General features: G+C 40.8%; 2 protein-coding genes across 7 annotated transcripts; one reads left to right on the top strand and one right to left on the bottom strand.

The window, feature by feature from the left end:
• Nucleotides 1-4,700: 4,700 nt before the first annotated feature.
• Nucleotides 4,701-16,970, top strand: LOC121787615 (tubby-like F-box protein 5). 6 transcript variants are annotated; one of them, XM_042186401.1, is made up of 5 exons: nt 4,701-4,962; nt 5,495-5,853; nt 5,941-6,028; nt 15,832-15,961; nt 16,042-16,970. In XM_042186401.1, exons 2-5 carry the CDS (start codon nt 5,515-5,517, stop codon nt 16,709-16,711), a joined length of 1,227 nt encoding a protein of 408 aa, XP_042042335.1. In that variant the 5' UTR covers nt 4,701-4,962; nt 5,495-5,514; the 3' UTR covers nt 16,712-16,970. The 6 variants fall into 6 exon arrangements, with proteins under 6 accessions (XP_042042335.1, XP_042042333.1, XP_042042334.1 ...); XM_042186399.1 differs by having other exon boundaries at nt 5,491-5,853; XM_042186400.1 differs by having other exon boundaries at nt 4,704-4,859; nt 5,491-5,853.
• A 105-nt stretch (nt 16,971-17,075) lies between these two features.
• LOC121787614 (U-box domain-containing protein 5-like) lies at nt 17,076-21,412 on the bottom strand. The gene is made up of 6 exons (XM_042186397.1): nt 21,017-21,412; nt 20,229-20,320; nt 19,613-19,798; nt 19,271-19,378; nt 18,073-19,163; nt 17,076-17,984 (listed from the first exon to the last, which is right to left on the bottom strand). The coding sequence occupies exons 2-6, from the start codon at nt 20,298-20,300 to the stop codon at nt 17,252-17,254; spliced, it is 2,190 nt and encodes a 729-aa protein (XP_042042331.1). The 5' UTR covers nt 20,301-20,320; nt 21,017-21,412; the 3' UTR covers nt 17,076-17,251.
• Nucleotides 21,413-23,037: the final 1,625 nt, after the last annotated feature.

The raw sequence follows: 23,037 nt of genomic DNA, 5'->3' as shown, positions 1-23,037 counted from the left end.
GACATGCCACAAACGCGTTGGACCCCTAATTGCCGCCCATCGAGACTGGAGCACACCAAATGCGTGCTCCACGTCCTTGCGCGCCGACTCCTGCCGTTCCGCAAAGTATGCCTTCCTCTCATCCGATGCGCATCTGATCGTCTTCACAAAGACGGGCCACCTAGGGTATATCCCATCCGCCAAGTAGTAGCCCATATCATGCTGGCTCCCGTTGGCGACAAAACTGATGGCCGGACCGGCGCCCTGGCACTGCTCGTTGAAAAGGGGCGACAAGTTGAGGACGTTGAGGTCGTTGTTCGACCCATCTACCCCAAAATACGCATGCCAAATCCACATCCGGTAATCAGCTACGGCCTCGAGGATCATCGTGGGATTCTTTCCCTTGTAGCCGGTCGTGTAGAACCCTTTCCAAGCAGCGGGGTAGTTCTTCCACTCCCAATGCATACAATCTATGCTGCCTAACATACCCGGGAACCCATGTTTCTCCCCGTGCATCTGCATCAGCTCTTGGCAGTCTTCGGGGGTAGGGCTTCGAAGGTACTGCTCACCGAATATTTCAATCACGCCCTGACAGAAATACTTCATACATTCAAGGGTAGTCGACTCGCCGATGTGGAGGTACTCGTCCCACATGTCTGTCGCGCCTCCGTAGGCCACCTGCATGATTGCCGCAGTGCACTTTTGAATAGGTGTGTGGCCGGGTCTACCAGACGCATCGTGCCTGAATCGGAAACACTTATATCGATGCTCCAAAGCGTCAACAATACGCATAAACAGGGCTCTGCTCATCCTAAAACGCCGCCTGAAAAGGTTGGCGTTAAACCGAGGCTCCGGTGCGAAGTAGTCTTCGTATAGCCGCTGATGTGCAGCTACGTGATCCCGCTCAATCACTGCTCGGCGGTGGACAACGGGTCGAGGTCGAGGTCGAGGTACCGCCGGCTGCAAGGCCCATTGTAGCAGCCGGTCTATCTCTCGGGACGTACAAGCATCCAAATGTTCGTTCAAACGCCGTTCGTACTCCTCAGCATCCCCACCACTATCACTACTACTACCACTCGCGTTACTCATTTCGCGTTGTTGATCTTGTACATAAATTAAGATAGAGAGAGTACTCGTTAAAACAAGTGGTGCGAATGAAAATGACTTGCAAATCGCGTATAAATAGAGTTCCGAAAATAAAAAAATCAAAAATCCGCTCGCCGATCGAGAGGCTGCAATAGAGGCGAGCGGATCGGCGAGCGCTCGCCGAAATTCTCGCCGATTTGGCGCTCGCCGGCTGCAATAGTTCGGCGAGCGCCAAAAATCGGCGAGTCGGTCGCTCGCCTATTATTAGAGATGCTCTAAGGCAGTGGTGTGGGGGAGGATTTAGATTTTAGAGATTTTGGGATATTACATGTGAAAAATGGAGAATCAAATTGATAGAGAAATCTGGAATAAGAAATTTCCATGGAATGGAAGAAACCGCCGGAAGAGAGAAAGAAGAGAAATGGGAGAATTTTCATTAATGGACTATATTTTTGGAGAGTTAAGCAAATTACAATAAGGAGCCTTATATATAGGCTAAGTAAAGGAACAAAAATCCAACTAATCAATCTAACCAATTACACTTTATTTTCAATTTTAACACTCCCCTCAAGATGGGAGCAAAACAGATGCAACCATCTTGCCAATAGAACACCAAATGCAGAAGTGGTTGTGTTTTCAAGATGCAAAGGATCCTGTGGAGCAAAACAGATGCAACCATCTTGCCAATAGAACACCAAATGCAGAAGTGGTTGTGTTTTCAAGATGCAAAAAATCCTGTGGAGCTGCCTTTATGTCCGATATCATCGCATCAAAATCCAAACCAAACAATTTTAGGATCATAATATCAGAACTCCGGCATCGTTGAAAATGTTCTTGTGATTCCCCAGGTTGGAGCTGATATCAGAACTTTAGCGCCAGGAAAACATCTCTCTATGAGCACTGCAGCAAGCCGCAGAGAGCCAGTTCCCGAAAGACCAAACACAACTCTTGCATTTCTGCAACAACTCTTTGTTGCTGAAGAACAGAGCTTTCTGCTCCAAATAATAGTTCAGTCGTAGCCTTGGTGAATGCAGCCAAACCTTAGATTGGTAGATCCTCTTTCTTCTCTCCCCTTTCCAGCATAAGATTTTCTGCTTTCTTCACAACATCCAGCACATTACCAACACATAACCAAACACATAAGAAGATGTTGATTACGCAACTCCAAGCTTGCAAACAAAAATTCACCAATTGTTGCAATCACCAACAACAAATTTCCAATCCCCTACCAAATGCAAGAGCATCAACAGCCTAGCAACCAAAGGTCTTGCATTTGCAACAACTAAGAACAATGAGTCAATCACAACACCAGCTACGAACAACAATGCCACGAACCAGGCTTCGATTATAGACAAGAGACTGAACAAAAAGGTTTAGAAAACAGAGGATCCGATTTGATCGGAGAAAAAAGAAACTGATTCACAAACGAAACAGATTCAACCGAACAATTGGTGAACAACAAAACAAACATCCGACATACAATTGGAAAACTAGAGATAAATCTGAAAACATATTTAGATTCAATAACAAATTTGAGAAAACATATTCTGAAACACTCATCCGATTTTAATCGGAGAGATACAAGCTTGGATCATGCAAATCCAATGAACAAAGAATTGAGAAAATTGAAAAACTCAATTGAGATTAGAAGATAGAGAAATCACCGATCAATTGGTGAAAACATAACAATTTCAGTGAGAGGAACAAAAAAAAAAGAGATCGGCGAAGTGAAAAATCATGGAGAAACTGCCGAAAAAAATGAGATGAATCCAATCGATAAAACCAGAGAATTTCAAACAAGAGAACCGATTGAAAATCAGAATTGAAGAAAAACAGATCGGAGAGAGAATAGAACCTGATAATTTTCGGATCGGAAATAGAGAGATCCAAAAGATGATAGAACCCTAGTTGGAAACCAAATGAAAATTTGAAAAAAAATAGAAGAGATGGAGGTAATCAGATGCGCGCAACGGATTTGCGCTCTGATGCCATATGAAAAATGGAGAATCAAAGTGATAGAGAAATCTGGAATAAGAAATTTCCATGGAATGGAAGAAACCACCGGAAGAGAGAAAGGGGAGAATTTTCATTAATGGACTACATTTTTTGAGAGTTAAGCAAATTACAATGAGGAGCCTTATATATAGGCTAAGTAAAGGAACAAAATCCAACTAATTAATCTAACCAATTACACTTTATTTTCAATTTTAACATGACATTTTGAGGGCGAAAATCAGAGAGAATTCAATTCGGTGTCGACGGTGTGGAAAGCGAACTACAGAAGCACCAGTGATGCGGTGGCTCTCAGGCAAATAGGGGCCTCCAAGCTTACGTCACACCTCAGGAATTGCCTCGACTGCGAGCTCGCCTTCTTGTCCTCCGTCAATCACCCCAACATTACCGCCTCCTCCATGTGCTTCATTTTCTTTGCTCATGAACAAACACACAGCATAACATGACATGAAGATGGGGTTGTGATCCCTTTTATATGCATCTGATCACACGCCCCACACCTTCTTTGCCACCTCACTCCGCCAGCTCGGTTGACCCATGTGCTACTTATTGATCCACATAAGCTTATTCATATCTAGTAATTAACTACGCCACATGCACCGCACCACGCAACTAGCTATGTTGCATGCACATACGAATATTGCTCGAAATAATTGTGCATGCAACATGCGGGGGACGGAGGCGAGGAGGAGGGAGACGTCGATGCGGTGGCAGACGGAGAGGTCGAGGGAGGAGAGGGAGGGGAGTTTGGGGAGAAGGGAAGGAATGAAGTCGAATAGGGCGACGAATCAAAATTAGAATAATAATTAATGATATAATTAGTGAGTTAAAAATCATAATTAACAGCTTTAATCGGTCAAAATCGGGTTAAAACCGTTGGCCGTTTAAAAATTGACGAAACTGTTAGTGTAGGACCAATTGTGATCCGAGTTCAAATGTTCATGATGCAAAAATTCAAAAGATAAAGTATAAGACCAAAATCGTAAAATGAGCTATGTTAAGGACCAATTTTGGCCTTTACTCTAAAAAAATCTCATTTTCTATTTTTAGTTTTTTTTTCTCTCTTTTATTTTTTCATCAACTATCATTATTATGGGCTGATATTACAAATGAAATTAGACGTACCGAGATTATTTCTCCTCTGTTCACTAAAAAATAAGAAATGCAATTTAGTGATTCATATATATTTCCTGTAAATCACGTCCATCACAATTGCTCAAAAGGGAATAAAAGAAACAGTACTCCTTCCATCCCATTTAATATGGTTTATTTCTTTTCGACATAAAAATTAAGTATTAAATAAGTTAAATGATAATGATAATAATATAAAATATGAAGAGAAAAAAATTAGAAAAGATAAGAAAAGTAAAGTATTATCATAGAGTAAAATAAAATTAATTAAATATTTTATCTTATTATTAAAAAAATGATTCAATGAGATGTCTAAAAAGATATAACTCTAATACAAAGAGAATCATTGCATACAATACGATTATTGGACAGTGATAAAACGCTATTTTCCACTAATATTTTAAGCATAGACTCAAATTTATGGAAAAAAAGGGAAAATAAATTAATTTTGAATAATAAAATATGTGGTGAGAGAGAACCACAGATTTAAAGGTGTGCAGACAAACGCTTGCGCTCAGTATTATGAAAGCAGCTGTTATTTTCCGTCTTCTCCTATCTCGTGATCACAATTTGCGCTATTCCCGCAGCGGAGACGACGCTGATTTCTGCTATGTAGAGGTTAAATCTGAAAATTTAGGGAAGATGATAAGGTTTTGGTCTTCACATTTTTATGGATCTGAATCTGCTTTCGTCCGATTTATTCGTTCTCAGCGAATTTTTCCCATTCGGTTTCATTCTTAGTTTATTCTTCAGGTTTGTGTGAATGTTTCAACTCATTCTCTGGATCTCCGGAAAATTGAATCTCCCCTCTTACTTTTTCTGGTTTCTTTTTGCACTGTGGGTTTAGTTCATGATTTTTTTAATTATTTTATATAAATGTTTTCAAGATTAGAGTTTGGGTTTAAGCAAATTTTTACTCGGACGTTCGTGAATCTGTATAAATTTTATATCTTGTAGCTATATGAATGCGAACTACTGGTAAATATGATTCGTTTTTTTCTTTTTTTTTAAATTTCAGTTCGAATTTCACATTTTAATCTCTAGGTTCACTGATTCATAAGGTGCAAATACTATGATTCTTGAATTTCTTATGTTTGTGTATATCTCTTTGGAACTTCTTCAATTCAGTTTATGTAGCAATTTATGTGTTTATTGGATTTGAGCTTGAAATAATTGTCTAGGATCCGTAAGCAAGCCTGATAAAATGAATTGAGCTAAGCATGGAGATGAATTGGGATTCTTGTTTTCTGATTGCCTCTGATTTGTCATGTTTACTTGAAGATAGCGTCTGACGATATCACTGAGATGTCATTCAAGAGCATTGTACGGGAGCTGAGAGATGGGATTGGCAGCATGTCAAGGAGAGGTGTGGAGGGGAAGCACTGGCGCATCCATACGAGGTCTTTTGTAGCCCCTGATGTAACTCTTTCAGAGCCGATAGAGCAAGGGCAGTGGGCAAATTTACCATCGGAATTGCTTTTAGATATCATCAGGAGGGTTGAAGAGAGTGAGACTGCTTGGCCTGCTAGGGCGGTTGTTGTTTCTTGTGCATCAGTCTGTAGATCTTGGAGGGATGTTACCAAGGATATTGTTAAAACCCCTGAGGAATGTGGGAGATTGACATTCCCCATTTCATTAAAGCAGGTATTTTATGCATTCTGTCTTAGTAGTAGACCTGTTTCTCAGGATGAATTTTATTTGCCTAAACTGTGGTTCATTTATTGCTACAAGCCGGGGCCTCGAGATGCTCCAGTCCAATGCTTTATCAAGAGGGATAGAGCAACATCTACCTATCGCCTGCGTTTTGGCCTGTCTCCCTGTAAGTTATTTTATTCACTTAGATAATTTGATTCTGCTTTGTTTCTATTATTTCCCATACTACCTACTTATATCATCAAAGGCTTAGAGCATCCACATCCGTGCTCTTGCCACGAGCACGGATGTGGGCCCGGTCCCACTTTTACTCCCTGCTCTTAGGCAAGAGCACAACACTCACCTCCGTACTCTTCCGCAAGGACAAGCTCAAGGGTCCCACCATTCTATTATTCAATTTAAATAAAAACTGGGTCCCACTATTATTTATATATTTTTCATATCTTGCATTATTATTTAGTTGCATTATTTAGTTAGATATTTAGGGAGTGCATATCTTTTGTCTTGCTCATTAAGTTAGTATCTACTATTATAAATAGTGGACATTGTTATTCATTTCATTCAATCAAGAAATATCATAATTTTCCTATTTTTATCGTCTTCTTTATTTTCTAGCAACCCTAGTTTGGAGCTGATCCCGGGGAAAGCCCGAGACGTCCACTTTTATCGCTCCGTCGTCGACCTCTCATCGTCGCCGGAATCTTGTTAAGGGAGTGCACCCTTAACAAGGATCCGGCGACGACGAGCAGTCGACGACGGAAGTAAAACGGTGGACGTCACGGGCTTGCCCCGGGATCAGCTCCAAAAACTAGGGTTTATGCGAAAATAATAAAGAAGACGGAAAGTGGGAGAATTATGATATTTTTCTTCATTCAATAAAAAGAGAACAATGAGTCATGTTTATAATACTAATTCTCTAATACCCTAACTTAGTGATCAAGAAAATAATCAAAAGCATATATGGAAAATAATTGATAGACAAATTAATAGAGATATCTCGTATCAACTCCCCCGCGGTTAAAATCCACATTGTCCTCAAGGTGGGAACCACGACACAACGAAGAGCGACGCGAACAGAAGTTTTGGCGAGCTCTCCCCTGACACAACGAATAGCGACGCGAACAGAAGTTTTGGCGAGCTCTCCCCTCCTGGATCAAACGCACACTGAATGGTTAAGCGTCTTCATGCACCAATTCCTCGGCGACCAGCTTGGCCGCTTGATTGTATATACTCTCCATAGATAATAATCTTCAAACCGGTATAAGCACCTCCTCTCTTGTCCCAACAAATCTCAACATCTTGAGATGACACACGAGCAACATGAATTGATGCGATGATCTCCTTCACTTCACCAATAGAATCCTCCTCCAACGCCTCTTCTTCCTCACTAACATCGAGGATGTACAACTGCAAAATTGGGGGCGGTTGGGGCGGTTCGTCGTCGAACAATATCCCCTCCTCCCCACTGATATTGCTAGTCACGAAAATGGCTTGGTTCGACACGTTTCCTTTATGAGAATAAGCAGCCTCACGATCTATGAATTTAGTCGCTTCCATTGCTAATATAGAGTCCGTGGACACCAACCCCCTCTCTGGAATATCACAATGCTCCCCTTCCACCATACCACGATTAGAAACGCAGTTGAAATCTTTGGGATCATCACATGAATATTCAACCCGAGCATCTAAAATCAAAGAATCTGACATTGCACCCTCTTGCTCCCTCATTCGATGCTTACTTTCATACACATAACTATAAATCCCTTCTTCGCTTACAAATTTAGTAGCTGCCACGGACTGCATAGGAGCTACATCGAATGAAGTAGATTCGGGTCTCCATGAAGGGGTGTAAGCTGCAGGTATCTCCGTTTGAGTTTGATTGTGATAATCAAGCCATTGATTATAGCATTGCTAGATCACATCATTGGTATTCTTGCCGCACGCGATAGTCCCAAGTAGGGGGTCCGTAACTCGGCGCCCCGTAGGATAGGGTTGGGTCTAGCTGCGGCTGTGGAGCGTGGTAGGATTGATTGTGGGGCGGGAAGCCGTGAAGGGCTCGTTGCGAAGGTGGATCCCAACAGCAAGGCGGGCTCGACAGCGGCTGATTTTTCTCACGGTGGTGGTATGGCATCGGATATTGGTCATATGGCATGAACCCCGATTGTTGGCGGTAGCCTGGAGGGTCCTAGCTCGTTGGACGTCGCGTTTGGACCGGCCGCGTGTGGGGCTGATGTTGTTGCCACAACCAATCCTGCATCTCCGGTTGTTGCGGTTTCAGATAGTACTGGGGTAGTTGTGCAATGGTGTCTGTAGAACAGTAAAATATAGAGACATAATGGAGAAAGTAGTAGTGTATCTCTCATTAGTAAACATAGGCCACATATATATACAAGTAACTAAGCTAGGCTATGTTACATAACCGATGTGGGATAGAAATCATATACTATATTAACACTCCCCCTCAAGCTGGATCATATATATTGATCAAGTCTAGCTTGGTACAAAGTTCTGAGAAACGCTTCACAGGCAACGGTTTTGTGAAGATATCAGCAATCTGGTTAGACGATGAAGTGAAAGGAGTAGTAATTGTCCGATTCAAAACACACTCTCGAATGAAATGACAATCAACTTCAATATGTTTAGTCCTCATGAAAAACCGGATTGTTTGCAATATAGATTGCAGCTTGGTTATCACAATGCATAGGTAAAGGTTCATTGAAAGTGAATCCCAATTCTCCAAGTAGATTCTTGACTCCGATCATCTCAGTAGCAGTATGAGCCATAGCTCTATACTCGGCCTCGGCAGACGATCTCGCAACAGTATGTTGTTTCTTGCTTCGCCAAGTTACAAGGTTTCTTCCCAAGTAGGTGCAATATCCAGAAGTAGACTTTCTATCAGACTTAGAATCAGCATAATCAGCATCAGAATATCCTTCAATTTTTAGATGCCCATTCTTTTTGAATAACAATCCGTTGCCGGGAGATTTCTTGACATATTGAAGAATTCGAATAGCGGCATCCCAGTGAACTTGCTTAGGCTTATCCAGAAAACGACTGACTAAGCCAACAGCAAAGGAAATATCCGTTGACTAAGCCAACAGCAAAGGAAATATCCGGCCTTGTTACTGTCAAGTAGATTAGTTTTCCAACTAGACGTCTATACTTAGCTTTATCAAACACTTGGATCAACCTCCATAGGAGTATCAACGGGCTTTGCTCCAAGTAGTCCAGTTTCTTTCAATAAATCTGTAGCATACTTTTGCTGAGATAGAGACACTCCAGAATTTCCGTGTGCAATTTCAATTCCCAAGAAATACTTAGGACGGCCCAGATCCTTGATAACAAAATGTTGCTGCAAATATTTCTTAGTTTCCTCAATTCCACGAACATCACTTCCAGATATGAGTATATCATCAACATATACAATGAGAATAACAATACCCGATGCTTGATGTCGCACAAAAACCGAATGATCAGACTTGCATTGCTTAAAACCAATAATTCCAAGGACACTGCTGAACTTATCGAACCACGCCTTGGGACTTTGTTTAAGGCCATAAATTGCCTTTTTGAGACAAACTTTGGTAGCATCCTCCCCCTGAGCAACATATCCCGGAGGTTGCTCCATAAAGACCGTCGGAGTCAAATCACCATACAAGAAAGCATTCTTCACATCAAGTTGATACATGGGCCACGAAAGATTAATAGCCAAAGAGAACAGAATTCGGATTGAATTCATACGAGCAGTGGGCGAGAACGTCTCAAAGTAATCAATACCATAAGTTTGCGTGTATCCTTTGGCCACAAGCCGAGCTTTGTAACGATTAATACTGCCATCAGCCAGAAATTTTATGGTAAACACCCAACGACAAGACACAATATCCACCGAATCAGGGGCATGGACCAGAACCCAAGTACCACGACTCAAGAGAGCTCGCATCTCCTCATCCATAGCGGCTCGCCATAAAGGGTGTTTGAGTGCCTCTTGGTAAGAAGTTGGAATCACTGTAGACAAAAGGCAAAGAGCAAAGGCACGAAAAGGAGCACTCAAGCGAGTAAAAGAAATATGATTAGATACGGGGTGTTTGGTGGTACAAGTACGTTTACCTTTGCGAATGGCTATGGGTAACTCATCAGAAGGAGGTGGATCTTCAGAAGCTGGAGGCGAAGATGACTGTGGCAGTGGACATGAGACTGTTGGTACTGTTTCAGGGGCTTCAGGGGCTGTTGCAGGTCGACGACGTCGTGTATAGACCTGTAAAAGAGGAGCAGGAGGAGCAGAAGACATAGGAGAAACAAAAGTTTGGGCAGGTAAAGGAGTATGATATAACTGGCTGGTTGGTTTAGTTTGAGAATTGAGTAAAATAAGGCTGAAACTCAAAGAAAGTAACGTCTGTAGAGATATAATGACGTTTGGTAAGAGGGTCAAAGCATCGGTATCCCTTTTTGGTTCTAGAATAACCAAGAAAAACACACTTAATAGAGCGAGGAGACAACTTATCCAACCCAGGAGTCAGATCATGAACAAAACAAGTACATCCAAAAATGCGTGGAGGAATATGATAAAGAGGTTTATCAGGATGAAGACACGAAAAAGGAATATCCCCATGCAACACACTAGATGGCATCCTGTTAATAAGGAAGCATGCAGTAAGAACAGCATCAGACCATAGATACTTAGGCACATGCATGTGAGACATAAGAGTACGCGCAACATCTAAAACATGACGATGCTTACGCTCAGCTACCCCATTTTGTTGAGAAGTGTGAGAGCAAGAGGTTTGATGAATTATACCATGAGATTCACAAAAAAATGAGATAGACTGTTGTGTGAACTCAAGAGCATTATCAGTACGAAGAACACGCAGATCAACAGAATATTGGGTCTTTATTTCATGATAAAAAGATTTTAGAACAGTAGGGACTTCACTTCTGTGTTTAAGCAAATACAACCATGACATACGGGAATAATCATCAACAAGAATTAGAAAATACTTGAAACCCCCTCTGGACTCAATCCTACTCGGACCCTAAACATCACAATGAACTAAATCAAAAATAGAAGAGCTACGAGTCTCGACTCGAGAAGGAAAGGAAGTGCGATGGTGTTTGCCCAACTCACATGGCTCACAATTAAAATCAACAGACGCAACTGGAACTAAACTACGAAGACTAGCAGAAGACGGATGACCAAGACGACAATGCCACTGATAAGAGAGCACTAGGAGAGACAGGTGAAACATTATCCAAGTAGTACAGACCGCCACGCTCATGTCCTCCACCAATCGTCCTCTTCGTCTGCAGGTCCTGAAAGATACAATATGAAGGATAAAAAGTGACAGAACAATTGTGAGTTTTTGTTAGCTGACCAATAGATATTAAGCTGACTGGAAAATTTGGGGCAAACAAAACATTATCAAGGGTAATATGAGTAGTGGGATTGACAACACCAGTGCCAGTTACAGGAGAATAGTTGCCATCAGCAAGACGAATAGATTGGAGAGAAGATGGAGAAAAAGATGTCAAAAGGGATTTTGTACCAGTAATATGGGTAGAGGCACCTGAATCCAACATCCAAGACTTACCAGGAGACACAGCAAACGCAGCTACAGAGGTAGAGGCATCAGTAGTAGTAGATGAAGAACTTGGCGCAGCAAACTCAATGTTATTAGCCCAATCTGGTTTGCCAAACTTCTTCCAACACTTATCAGACTCATGATTCGAACGACCACAATGATCACATAGTCGATCATGAAACCCTCGTCCTCGACCTCGGCCACGTCCCTGTCCACGGCCACGTCCACCATACGAACCTCGACCGCGAGCAGACATAGCTGAATTATCAAACGAGGTGGATTCCGTACGCCCGGTGGAGACACGAAGAACGCGAGACAACGCATTAGACAACGTTGGAATGTCATCACTATAGCCATTAAGCTATCTCGAAGTGGCTGGAGATCAGCATTAAGACCTGACAAAAATTTTGCTACCATGAATTCCTCCCATTGTTTTGCTCTTGTTGTGGCATCACAGGAAAGAGGATGATAAACTAAGATCTCATCAGCAAGGCCTTTCAAGGTAGAGAAGTAATCATTGACTGACTGAGTATCCTGAGTATGAGAGAAGTTTCTCATATAATTCAAATACCCGAGAAACGTTTTTGTCATTGAAGAACATCTCCCGTAGAGCATCCCACATGGCTTTGGCACTATCCAAGCACATGATATTTTGACTGATGGCTGGTTCTAGGCTATTGAGAAGCCAAGTCATGACGGATCAGTCATCGGCACACCAAGTGTCGTAGTTGGCATCTGTAGTAGCAGGCGGGGCAGTTTGAACATGGCTTTTCTTCTTCTGTGATCCCAAAAATAGGAGAAAAGCACGAGACCAAAGCATATAGTTGGAACCATTCAGCTTAATGGTGGTTCCAATTGGAGGTCTAAAATCAGACATGATAAAACGAGAGTAAATCCGATAAAGAGCAGTAGGCAAGAGTGCAAGTCAATAAAAAAGAAGTAGCGGGCAGCAGCGCAGGCAGATGATAGCGCAGAGCAACGGAGTAGGAGTAGAACAGTAGCCAGATAAGGTTGCAGGCAGATAACAGTTGCAGAGCAGCGGAGCAGGAGCAGAGCAGCGGAGCCGGAGCAGGAGCAGGAGCAGAGCAAAAAAAACCCTAATTTTCGAAACCCTAATTTTCGTTTTTTTTTTCTTTTTTTACAAAACTAGCTACGAATTCGAACCCGCTGTGATACCATGTAGAACAGTAAAATATAGAGACATAATGGAGAAAGTAGTAGTGTATCTCTCATTAGTAAACATAGGCCACATATATATACAAGTAACTAAGCTAGGCTATGTTACTTAACCGATGTGGGATAGAAATCATATACTATATTAACAGTGTCCAACATGGCCGTGTCGGGTGGATCCGGCTCCGGCCGATGTGGATGCCGCGGTGAAGAAGGACGACAATCATACTCGTCCATCCTCGCCTCAACCCTAGCCATGCGGGCTACTAGATGCTCCAACATGGTACGAATTGGATCCAAGGGTGGTGAATACGCCGCCGGCGAAAGCACCGGGTTTGAAATCGTGGGTAGGGAACACATTGGTTCCGTACGCCCCTTGTTGCCTGAAAGTCTGACATGAGTTCAATGAAAGCACCAATTGTTAAAGGTGCGCTCCCTTAACAAGGATCCGGCGACGACGAGCGGTCGACGACGGAAGTAAAACGGTGTACGCCACGGGCTTGCCCCGGGATCAACTCCAAAAACTATGGGTTTATGCGAAAATAATAAAGAAGACGGAAAGTAGGAGAATTAATAAATTTTTCTTCATTCAATAAAAAGATAACAAAGAGTCCTATTTATAATACTAATTCTCTAATACCCTAACTTAGGGATCAAGAAAATAATCATAAGCATATATGAAAGATATGGAAAATAATTGATAGACAGATTAATAGAGATATGGAGATATCTCGTATCAGGGGGCGGATCGAGTCGCGGCGTGACGGCGGTTGGCCGCCGCCTTCTTCCTTCCTTCCTTGCGGCTGGCGTTGGGAACTGCTCGGGCCGGCGTCGAGGCTATCCAAGTTAGCTCCGGCAAGTTGGCTAGTCACATCCTCGGAGCCGGCGTCGGATAGGGATACCGACCTCGACCGTTTGGAGGAGCTAGAGGAGGATGATACGCCTCTCCTATACTTCGGATGCGCCCGCGTCTCCTGCAAATGTTGAGGTACTTGAACGGTTTGTAGTTCATGGATTGGTAGATCGCCAAGGCGGAACTGATGATGTCCGGCCGCTCCCCGCCGACCGCTCTTCCTGGAGATAATACCCCTGGAACTTTTGGATTTCTTCGTTGGCTCTGTATATGGCATTGCGCACCATACTCTCGTTGCGCTCGATTGTTGCAGCCGGCCGGTTATGATTGTACTGGCGACAGATGCGCCACCAATAATGGTCATCGGATTAGTTCGTGCCAACCACCGGATCTTCGGAGATTGACAAGTACGCTTTGAATAATTGCTCCATCTCCCCCGAAGTGTACGGGGTGCGGACACCACGAGTAGGAAGAGGAGGAGTTTGAGAGGGGCCGCTCTCTCCCGCTCTAGGTACGAGTGGTTCGGGTGTCCACCCGAATTGCCCTTCGGGGCCATCTTGGTCGTAGATCGGGTAAGGCCGGTAGCCACCCGGAACTTGCGAACCTTGGGTTTGAGGAGGGGCCGAATACTCCGTTTCCGGACTAGGAAATGGTTGTGAACCGAACCAATCGGGTTCCAACTGTGGGAGCCGGAGGGGTGATCGCCGGAGCTGGACATTTTTTTTGTTGTGAGTGAAAGAAAGATTGAGAATCGTAAGAATAGAAATGAGAGAATTTAGATGAGAATTGTGTAGTGTGGTGTGAATTTTTGGTGTGGAAGTGGGGGGTATTTATAGATGAAAATGTGTATTTATGGGAAAAAAATTTGAAAAATAAATTAAAAGTTGGTAGAAAACGGATATAATTTTTTGGGAAGTGGGAAAATATTTTTATTTTGATGAGCAGCGGTTGCCGCGCCGCTGGCACGGACGGCGGAATTCAACCGCTGTGGATGCTCTTAGTAGGAGGATTTATGAATGTTGATCACAGATTAATAATTTTTAATAAACTACTCAACATATTTATACATCAATACACTGTATGTGCGCTGGAAATTAACATTTTTGGCTTACTTTTGTATTCCCTCTGTCCCAACCCAACTAAGTTGCTACAAAATTATTGGGCACGAAGATTAAGAATTGTGTTAAAAAGTATGAGAGAAGAATAAAGTAAGAAAGATAAAGAGAGAGTAAAGTGGCGATGGAACAAAGTAAGACTGATTGGATGTTTTGTTTTTTTGTCAAAAAAAGGAAATGACTCAACTTTATTGGGACATCCAAAAAAGGAATATGACTCGACTTACTTGGGACGGAGTGAGTAATTGGTTCTTAAAGTGGTCTCTTGGGATATATGTGTCTCCATCTAGTAGATATACAAAAAGAATTGTCTCATCCGGGAACTGGCTTGTTCTTTTACCCCCTTCCATGTCTGTTACTCTATGATTTAAATCCAATTTGCAAAATTCGTCATAAATCACCCGCTTTCTTCACATTGACAGACCTGTAACACTACGGAAATCCCTTTCTGAACTCACACTGCCTCTCCATGGCGCATAGAATAATGCATGTTCAGTGAATATTCCCCAGAGAAATACGGAGTAATATGGGATCAAGATTAATTCTTGCTTGAAGTTGAATGATGCATCTTTAGTCTTCTATGAAGCATGTATGATTGCTTTTGCTTATGTTGACCATTGAGTAATATTGTGTGTACATGCTTTTGGGTTCTTCCTTAACTACTATGTGGAATGAAAGGAATCTAAAGTGCATCAGCTGTAATCTTCCGCAAGGGTATTCTAAATGAAGTATATACCTTATGAAAATCTAGAAATAATTGCGTAAAGGATGTTTTCTCTCTACTTGTTGTTCCTTTTGATTGTGTCCTGCCAAGTGATTACCCCTAATATAAATTCTACACTGTAGTATTTATATTAAGACATATGGTTGCTACTGTCCTTAAGTAGATCATTACAAGGATGGAATCACATTGGCAATAGACTTTGTATTGGAAAATAATCAGACTTATGTGAAATATATCAAAGATTAAAGTTGATACAGTTCAGTTATGTTTAAGTGAATGTGAATGATATAGTTACTTATCAAGGATGTTCATACTCTTCCTATATTTAGGATGAACCTGGGTTAAGAAGCACACAATTAAGTAAAGGCCAGTTGTCTCTGGGTTTTTTAAACATATATATACATTTATGCGTAATAATTTGGTTCCTTCTTTGTGGATGAGTTTAATCACTTTAGCATGCCCGTTAGATAGTACTATATGGTTAGCCACCAGGATGCCTTTTGCTGATTCATAGATCTATGTTGGCAGCGGAAGACGAGAGTGATAAATTATTGCTGACAGCTAGAAAGATGAGAAGGGCGACAAGCACAGATTTCTTAATTTCTCTGGTTGCTGATGATTTTTCTAGAGCCAGCAACACTTATGTTGGAAAACTTAGGTAGGCAAGCCATCTCATACAATTTTTTTAAGAATCTATCACTATATTCTAATCTAACAAGATTGCATTTCTGTGATCAGATCTAATTTCCTGGGTACCAAGTTTACCATATATGATAGCCAATCTCCAAATGATGGTGCAATTCAGCATAGGAGTCGGCACAGTCGAAGATTTAATGCTAAGCAAGTTTCTCCAAAATTACCTGCTTATAACTACAGTGTGGCCACCATTTCCTATGAACTCAATGTTCTTCGCACAAGAGGTCCTAGAAGAATGCATTGCACGATGCTCTCTATTCCAGTCTCTTCTATTCAGGAGGGGGGCATTGCCCCAACCCCGACATCATTTCCTCTGTATAGTGAGGACAAGTCCTCAGTCCTAAAGGTTTCGAAAGAAAAGGAGCCAGCTATATCTTTCAGCTCCCCGAACCTGACAACTTCACCGGTACCAACACATTCTGGTGAGGCGCTCGTTCTGAAAAACAAGGCCCCGAGGTGGCATGAACACTTACAATGCTGGTGCCTGAATTTCAAAGGCCGTGTAACAGTAGCATCTGTTAAAAACTTCCAGCTTGTGGCCCGTATTGACCCTCTGCTAAACATTCCTGCTGCAGAACAGGACAAGGTGATTTTGCAGTTTGGAAAGATTGGGAAGGACATTTTTACCATGGATTATCGCTACCCACTCTCTGCATTTCAAGCTTTTGCGATCTGCTTGAGCAGCTTTGACACCAAACCGGCCTGTGAATGACGAGTCTTGGATGGTTTATGTACTTCAAGATCCTCGTCTAGCTTGCAGAGGCGCCATGAACGAACATGCATGATTCTGATTCAGAGTTCAGAACCTTTACTGTGCAGGTAGTAACTTATTAATTTAGAAGCTCGGATGGAAACACTTGTTCTGAATCTATGGATCTTCATTTGGGTTATGATATTTGTTATGAACGTTGTATGTCAGATGAAAGATTTAATCATTCACCTCTTAGTCTAGGTGGTTTGTGTCTTCTAAATATGGTAAATGTTATTCAGATTAAATATACAATTGAAATTGCAGCTGCAACTTGTATGTTCGTGAGACTATCAGTTAAAATCCCCATGAATGAAATGAGAGCAAATACCAAATCAACAAATCTAGTACTATCTGTGACCACTGTTTGGCCGTCATGGATCAAAATCCTTCTACAAACTATATTACATACAGAGACAGGGTTACATCACCATATCACACTAATTAACATCTTCAATTCTCAATCTAATTCAACACCTAACCATATGAACAAGCCATTACCTATTATTTCTTCTTTGCACTTGATTTGGCAAAAAACTTCCCCAGAAATCTTGATGCTTTTGGAGGGTTTGCATCATTCCTTTGTGGGGTAGAGCCTATACTAGCAGCATCTGCTTCAGAGTTTTCTCCAGCAGTATCCTCTTTCAGAATCCGCAGCATTTCAGAGGCCATCGCAGCTGCTCTTCTGTTTCCGTTAACAGAGATGCAGACAAGGCCAGGGATAACACCCTCCTCCATGGCCAACTTACAGAATTCAACACGCTGTGAGCACAGCTTAAGGAGTACTGAAACTGCATACTCTTGATCCTCCCGATTGTCACTCTCAAGTACTTTGGCCATCGCAGCAATACAACCATCTGTGTAAGCAACAGCAACTCTAGCCTCTTCATTGTCGCTCATGTTCCTCAAAATGACTATGCAGTGACTCGCTAGGTTATCATCTTCGAAAAGTGGGACTAGTTTGGGCATCAGTTCTGAAGGGGTGATGAAAGAACGAACATCACCATTTGAAGACAGATTTCTCAATATCTTTAACGCTGGTTCCAGCAGTTCCTGAATCTGGCTGTCGAGTATGTTAAAGATGACAACGAGAGCACCTGAAGCAGCAATTTTCTGACCACATTGTTGGTGGTTAGACAGTTCCTCCAATATGAAGAGAGCTTGCTTTGAGACCTCTGTATCAAGAAGCAATGCTAACTGACCATACTCGTCTTCCTTCAAATACGATACACTGTTACTGTAATGCCACAAGAGCAAAAAGGAGATTAGAATCTGCAACTATCTCAACTATCTCAAGAGAAAATATAGTAGAGATATATAATTACCTGTGCTTCCGCACCACCTCATACAATAGCTGACATCCTGTCATCTGTGCTTCCATGTCATGACGGTCGTAGGCGTCCTTCAAAAATCCATGGATTAGTCGGACAAACTTTCTTAACGGGATACCCGCCAAATATTGTTCATTGTGTATCAGTTTCTTCAGGATATCACCAACTGCATTGCACTGAGTATCCCAGGGAAGTGTAGTGAATTTGGATAGAAACTTCCAATCAATTTCATGTGTCGATCTCACTTCGTTACTGATCATGGTGTTCGAGTAATCTGAACCGAGACTAGATCCCATTGACACATTGCTGTAATCCAGTGGAATATTTAAACCAACCATAGAATTGGTCAGACTAGCAACGGAATTGATGGAATCCCAAGACCTAAGAAATCCCTCCTGCATCTTTTTCGGGTCAGGAACAGACACACTATGCATGGCAGACCACTTGATGATCAGATCCTTCATAGTGGTATTTGATGTGAAAGACAAATTAGATAGCTCCACATGAGTCTTGGGGCAAGTACAGTGACCTTCATCGAACCATTTTTGGATCCACATCCTTTCAAAAGTTTGCCCTGATGCAATGACAACAGGATCATACATTAAGCTCGATGATAAAGAGCATATGAATTCTTGGGGTGGCACGGGCCTGCTTAAGGTGTTGATATGAGATTCATTAGACCTATAAACTGCACGGAGCTCCACGTCCTCTGTTAAAAGGTACGGGTTTGGAATCGGGAGATGGTTACCACGCTCTGATGCAGCATTGTCAGTTTGTGTTTCTGCTATAGCCTTTCCATATTTTTTCAGTAGATTCAGGAAGAATATTAAGATCTTCCTCTTACTTGAATCCCTTTCACCAAATTTGTCAAGCAGCTTTCGGATAGATCTTTTCTCGGTCAGTAGAGCCTTTTGTGATGAAATATGAAGACAGGAGGATACAGTACGAAGAGCTGCAAGTGCAGCTTCCTCTGTATAATCAACTGCTGAGCTGTGAATCAATTCCCGCAGAACCCTACCAGCCTCTTCTTCAGATGGATCCAAAAAGAACGCAGCACTCCTGAGATCGGCTATTATTCCAGAAATCTGATGGAAAATACAGACACAACAACTTCATCAGCGTGCATTACTATGAAAATTTGCAATAAGAAAAATGCAGGTTGTTCTTCTATTATTTAGTGATGATTCCTCACCTTTGCAGCCAGCAACACTGGGACCATAGATTGAAGTTGGCAGAGGCTTCGCTCTAATAAATTTCTTGTCTTTTTGCATCTGGACAATATTGCATCTCCAGTAAGTGCCTGTAAGATTTTAATGAATATTGATCATTAGAACAATATAGCAATTAGATACAGAAAAATGAATTTCTATTACATGTGATGTACTACAGCACAATGTAGATTAGGCAAGACAGATGTCAAGAAGGTCTTAGGAATTATTTGCATTCACATTCGTGCACATGTGACGGCATACACACCATAACATATTGAGAAAAAACAAGAATTCCATATCAATCGGACGGAAGAGACACATACCAGATAAAGTACACTTGACTCACTCCATTGCTGTAGGAGAGACTTAGCTTTAACAATACCATCATTTAACAAGCAGAGTGCCTCTATTCCTGAAGAGCATCGAGGGCGAGCTGCTTCTATTTCTGGAAAGTTCTTTGAAACTCGGACGACCACCTTAAATAATTCTGAATAGATTTGAGCATGCACCTGCAATCATATTTATATCCCAAGTCTTTAAGACACAGAATTTGATGAACTACCTCATATTTGATTGCAGAAAATATGGTTTTTCTGTTGAAACAGTTGGTGTATGAACTATTTGAAATTTGATTGAATCATAAATATATAACTCGAGGCTTTTCAATATAGTGACAAAGACTCTGAATGCAAGGCTTTATTGGATAAGGGAAGAGCATGTTGAAACTGCAATCTCGGTAAAAATGGGGTATACTTTCACTATTCTTTTGCAAAATCAAAGACTCCTTTCAAGACCAAATAAAAAGAAAGGAACTGTAGAATACAAATTATAATTCGAAAAACTCCAAGATGTTCCATGGTGTGAGTAGCCTCTTAAAGGATTTTTTGTTAAACACGGTATCTAGAAAATTAAAAAGTGATTCGAGAGTAGTAGTCGTACCTTGATGGTCTGAGTTTGCAGGAGTTCTTGAACACTTTCGGCATGATTTCTCATTGAGGAAACAACTTTCATGGAAAACTAAAAACCTTCAGCTGGCAAAGAAGGACATAATTATACTATTAGTTTGTTGATCCAAGTTATGTCTACCACTCAATTAACCTCTCAACATATAGTACTATTATGATTACACAGACATTTCAAGTCATAACATCAAAATTCCATTCATGAACCAGAATTTATAAAATACTGTACACATTTTTTATAAAAATCACCAATTTCCAATTCAACTGTCTTAGAGTAACTAGAATGTTGAAATTTTATCTTCCATCACCTGAATCAATTGAACTCAAGTCCAAATTTTCATATTTAGCAAGGTATAAATCACTAGCATGTCAAATAATGCATTTTTTATACATCACTTGTAAATCTTCAAACTTTTTCATATTTGAGCTAGCCTAACAAACTAAGAAATGCAGTCTGCATCACAAGAATCTATATATTCAACTCAAACTACAGCATCTCCCAAATTCTGATTTTGAGCTTATAAAACCACAAGATTTCCATCAAGTGTAGATATCCAATAATTATAATCAAACATTAACAAAAATTGATTCTTAAAACATTCACTTCTACCATAGACATTGTAGATCATTGTTTTTCTCCTCCCAATCGATCAAAATGCATCATGCATACATAAAATGACACTGAAGCCGTCATCACAAACTAAAAACTCCTTTTAAAAAGCATAGCAAACGAAAAACAGAGCAACCAAATCCAAAATCCCTTACCCCCTATGAAGTTCATGCCACACACATAAAAAAGGAATCTTTCACCACAATTTTGCTCCAAGCCGCAGCAGAATCTCAAAATATTTCAGATGATCAAAACTCCAGGAACTTAATCTCTATCCGGAATCAGCCCAGAAGACAAAACATTAGAAAATGAAATTACAATATGTTTCTTATTCGGAAATGGGGGAAAAAATGCAAACTTTATGTGAAGAGTACAATGATAAGGTCGTGGATGTGTACATCAAACTATAAAGGAAGATGCACAATGCCTAAAGCCTTTTGGTTTAGGGTGCTTGGACCACAACAATTAAAGCACCCACCAAGAAATTTTCATGGCAACCCAGTTTGACCCTACAGAATACAACCCAATCCAAAGGCTTAGCACTAAATATGATGATGTAGGTCACCTTGTGTTTCTTTCAGAGAGAGCGCTTTTGGAAATAAAGCATAGTTAATTAATTAAGGTCAAAACTGAAAATCAGAAATCAAGAAGAAAGATTGTCTGTTTAATAGTAGTACTACTCCCTCCATATAGAATAAAGCTATGCGGCCACGTTATGGCTAGCCATAAATTAATTAAATAACAAAAAAAATTAATTTTTTTTCAAATTTTTGGTTTAATACTACTTGATTTTACTTTTATATCATCTTCATTATATGTTGCTCAACATGTTAGTGTTGTTCTTTCGTAGTTTTTGCTCAACTTATTACTACTGTCATTTCTTGATTGTTGTTCAACGTATACAGTAATTCGTGATATTAATGTGTTTTACGTAATAGAATTCAAAGATAAGTATCAACTCACAAGTCCATTCACACACATATAAGTTTATATCAGTAATTCTAATTTTTTTATACATGTAAATGGACTAAATTAACTCTTTATGGCCGGCCACATTATGACCATTTAGCATCACTCCTCCATATAAGGTCATCCACAATAGGAATAGCCCAGCAATAGCCCAGCCATAGCCTAGCCACTGCCACATCATCAGCACTAAAAATCCTCCTGCCACGTCATAAATAGCCCAGCCATAGCCTAGCCACATCATAAATAGCCCAGCCACATCAATAGCCACATCACTAATAACAATTATATAAAATGACATAATTAACAATCACACAATATACGGAATTTAATTTACGAGACATATACGGGAAACATTAATAATACTATTAAAAATTTAAAAAGTACAATAATTTAAAAATATTACAATAATTAAAAAAAAGTACAATAATTAAAAAAAAGCACAATAATTTAGATAGAGAGAGTACTCGTTAATACAAGTGGTGTGAATGAAAATGACAGGCAAGTCGCGTATATATAGTGTTTCGGAAAAAAAATAAAATAAAATAAAAATTCGCGCTAGGCGGTGCGCTAGACGATCCGGATGCTGCAATAGCGCCTAGCGGATCGCCTAGCGCACCGCCTAACGCCGCGGAACCGCCGAGCGCTAGGCGGTTTTTTATCGCGAAATCCGCTAGGCGGTTGCAATAGATCGCCTAGCGCCGGCGCTCGGCTAGGCGGTGCGCTAGGCGCTATTGTGGATGCTCTAATGGAGGAGTTTTTTTTCGCACTGAAATTAAGAAAAATTATGCTAGGTGAGTTAAGTAAAGGGAGAAATAAGTAGAAAATGAAAAAGGCAGAGATATGAAAAGAGAAAAAAAGTAAGAGAGAGTAAAATAGCTATGAAAAAATGTATTGACTTTTACTAAAAAAAGGAATGACTCTATTATTATGGAACGCACCAAAATGGTAAAATGACTCTATTACTATGGAACAGAGGGAGCATTATCTAAGTAGGTAGGAGTATTAATTTGGTGAATTGTGGTTGTGGGCCTATGCTAATAATGGTGTGGTTGAACTTGCGTGGAAGCAGTCATCCATCAACTTTTTTTTTTTTTTTTAAATATGATAAAATGCAAAAGATTAGAAGTGTGTGTGATAGATTAAAAAAAATATAGTACTAGTACTAAAAATTTGGGGATTCAAGCCAATATAATCAGATTGTAATAGC

This window comes from Salvia splendens, chromosome 22 (genome assembly GCF_004379255.2).
Source record: "Salvia splendens isolate huo1 chromosome 22, SspV2, whole genome shotgun sequence".
Lineage (NCBI taxonomy): Eukaryota > Viridiplantae > Streptophyta > Magnoliopsida > Lamiales > Lamiaceae > Salvia > Salvia splendens.
This window is presented reverse-complemented; position numbering and strand designations above follow the sequence as displayed.

What these genes read in the sequence shown, in the direction of transcription:
- LOC121787614 (XM_042186397.1), bottom strand. Translation starts at nt 20,300, where the DNA reads ATGAAAGTTGTTTCCTCAATGAGAAATCATGCCGAAAGTGTTCAAGAA. An exon ending in TGCAAACTCAGACCATCAAG is followed by an intron (nt 19,799 to 20,228) that starts GTACGACTACTA and finishes ATATGATTGCAG; the next exon opens with GTGCATGCTCAAATCTATTC. An exon ending in AGTCAAGTGTACTTTATCTG is followed by an intron (nt 19,379 to 19,612) that starts GTATGTGTCTCT and finishes AAAATCTTACAG; the next exon opens with GCACTTACTGGAGATGCAAT.
- LOC121787615 (XM_042186398.1), top strand. Translation starts at nt 4,732, where the DNA reads ATGAAAGCAGCTGTTATTTTCCGTCTTCTCCTATCTCGTGATCACAAT. An exon ending in CTGATTTCTGCTATGTAGAG is followed by an intron (nt 4,828 to 5,490) that starts GTTAAATCTGAA and finishes GTTTACTTGAAG; the next exon opens with ATAGCGTCTGACGATATCAC. An exon ending in GCGTTTTGGCCTGTCTCCCT is followed by an intron (nt 6,029 to 15,831) that starts GTAAGTTATTTT and finishes CTATGTTGGCAG; the next exon opens with CGGAAGACGAGAGTGATAAA.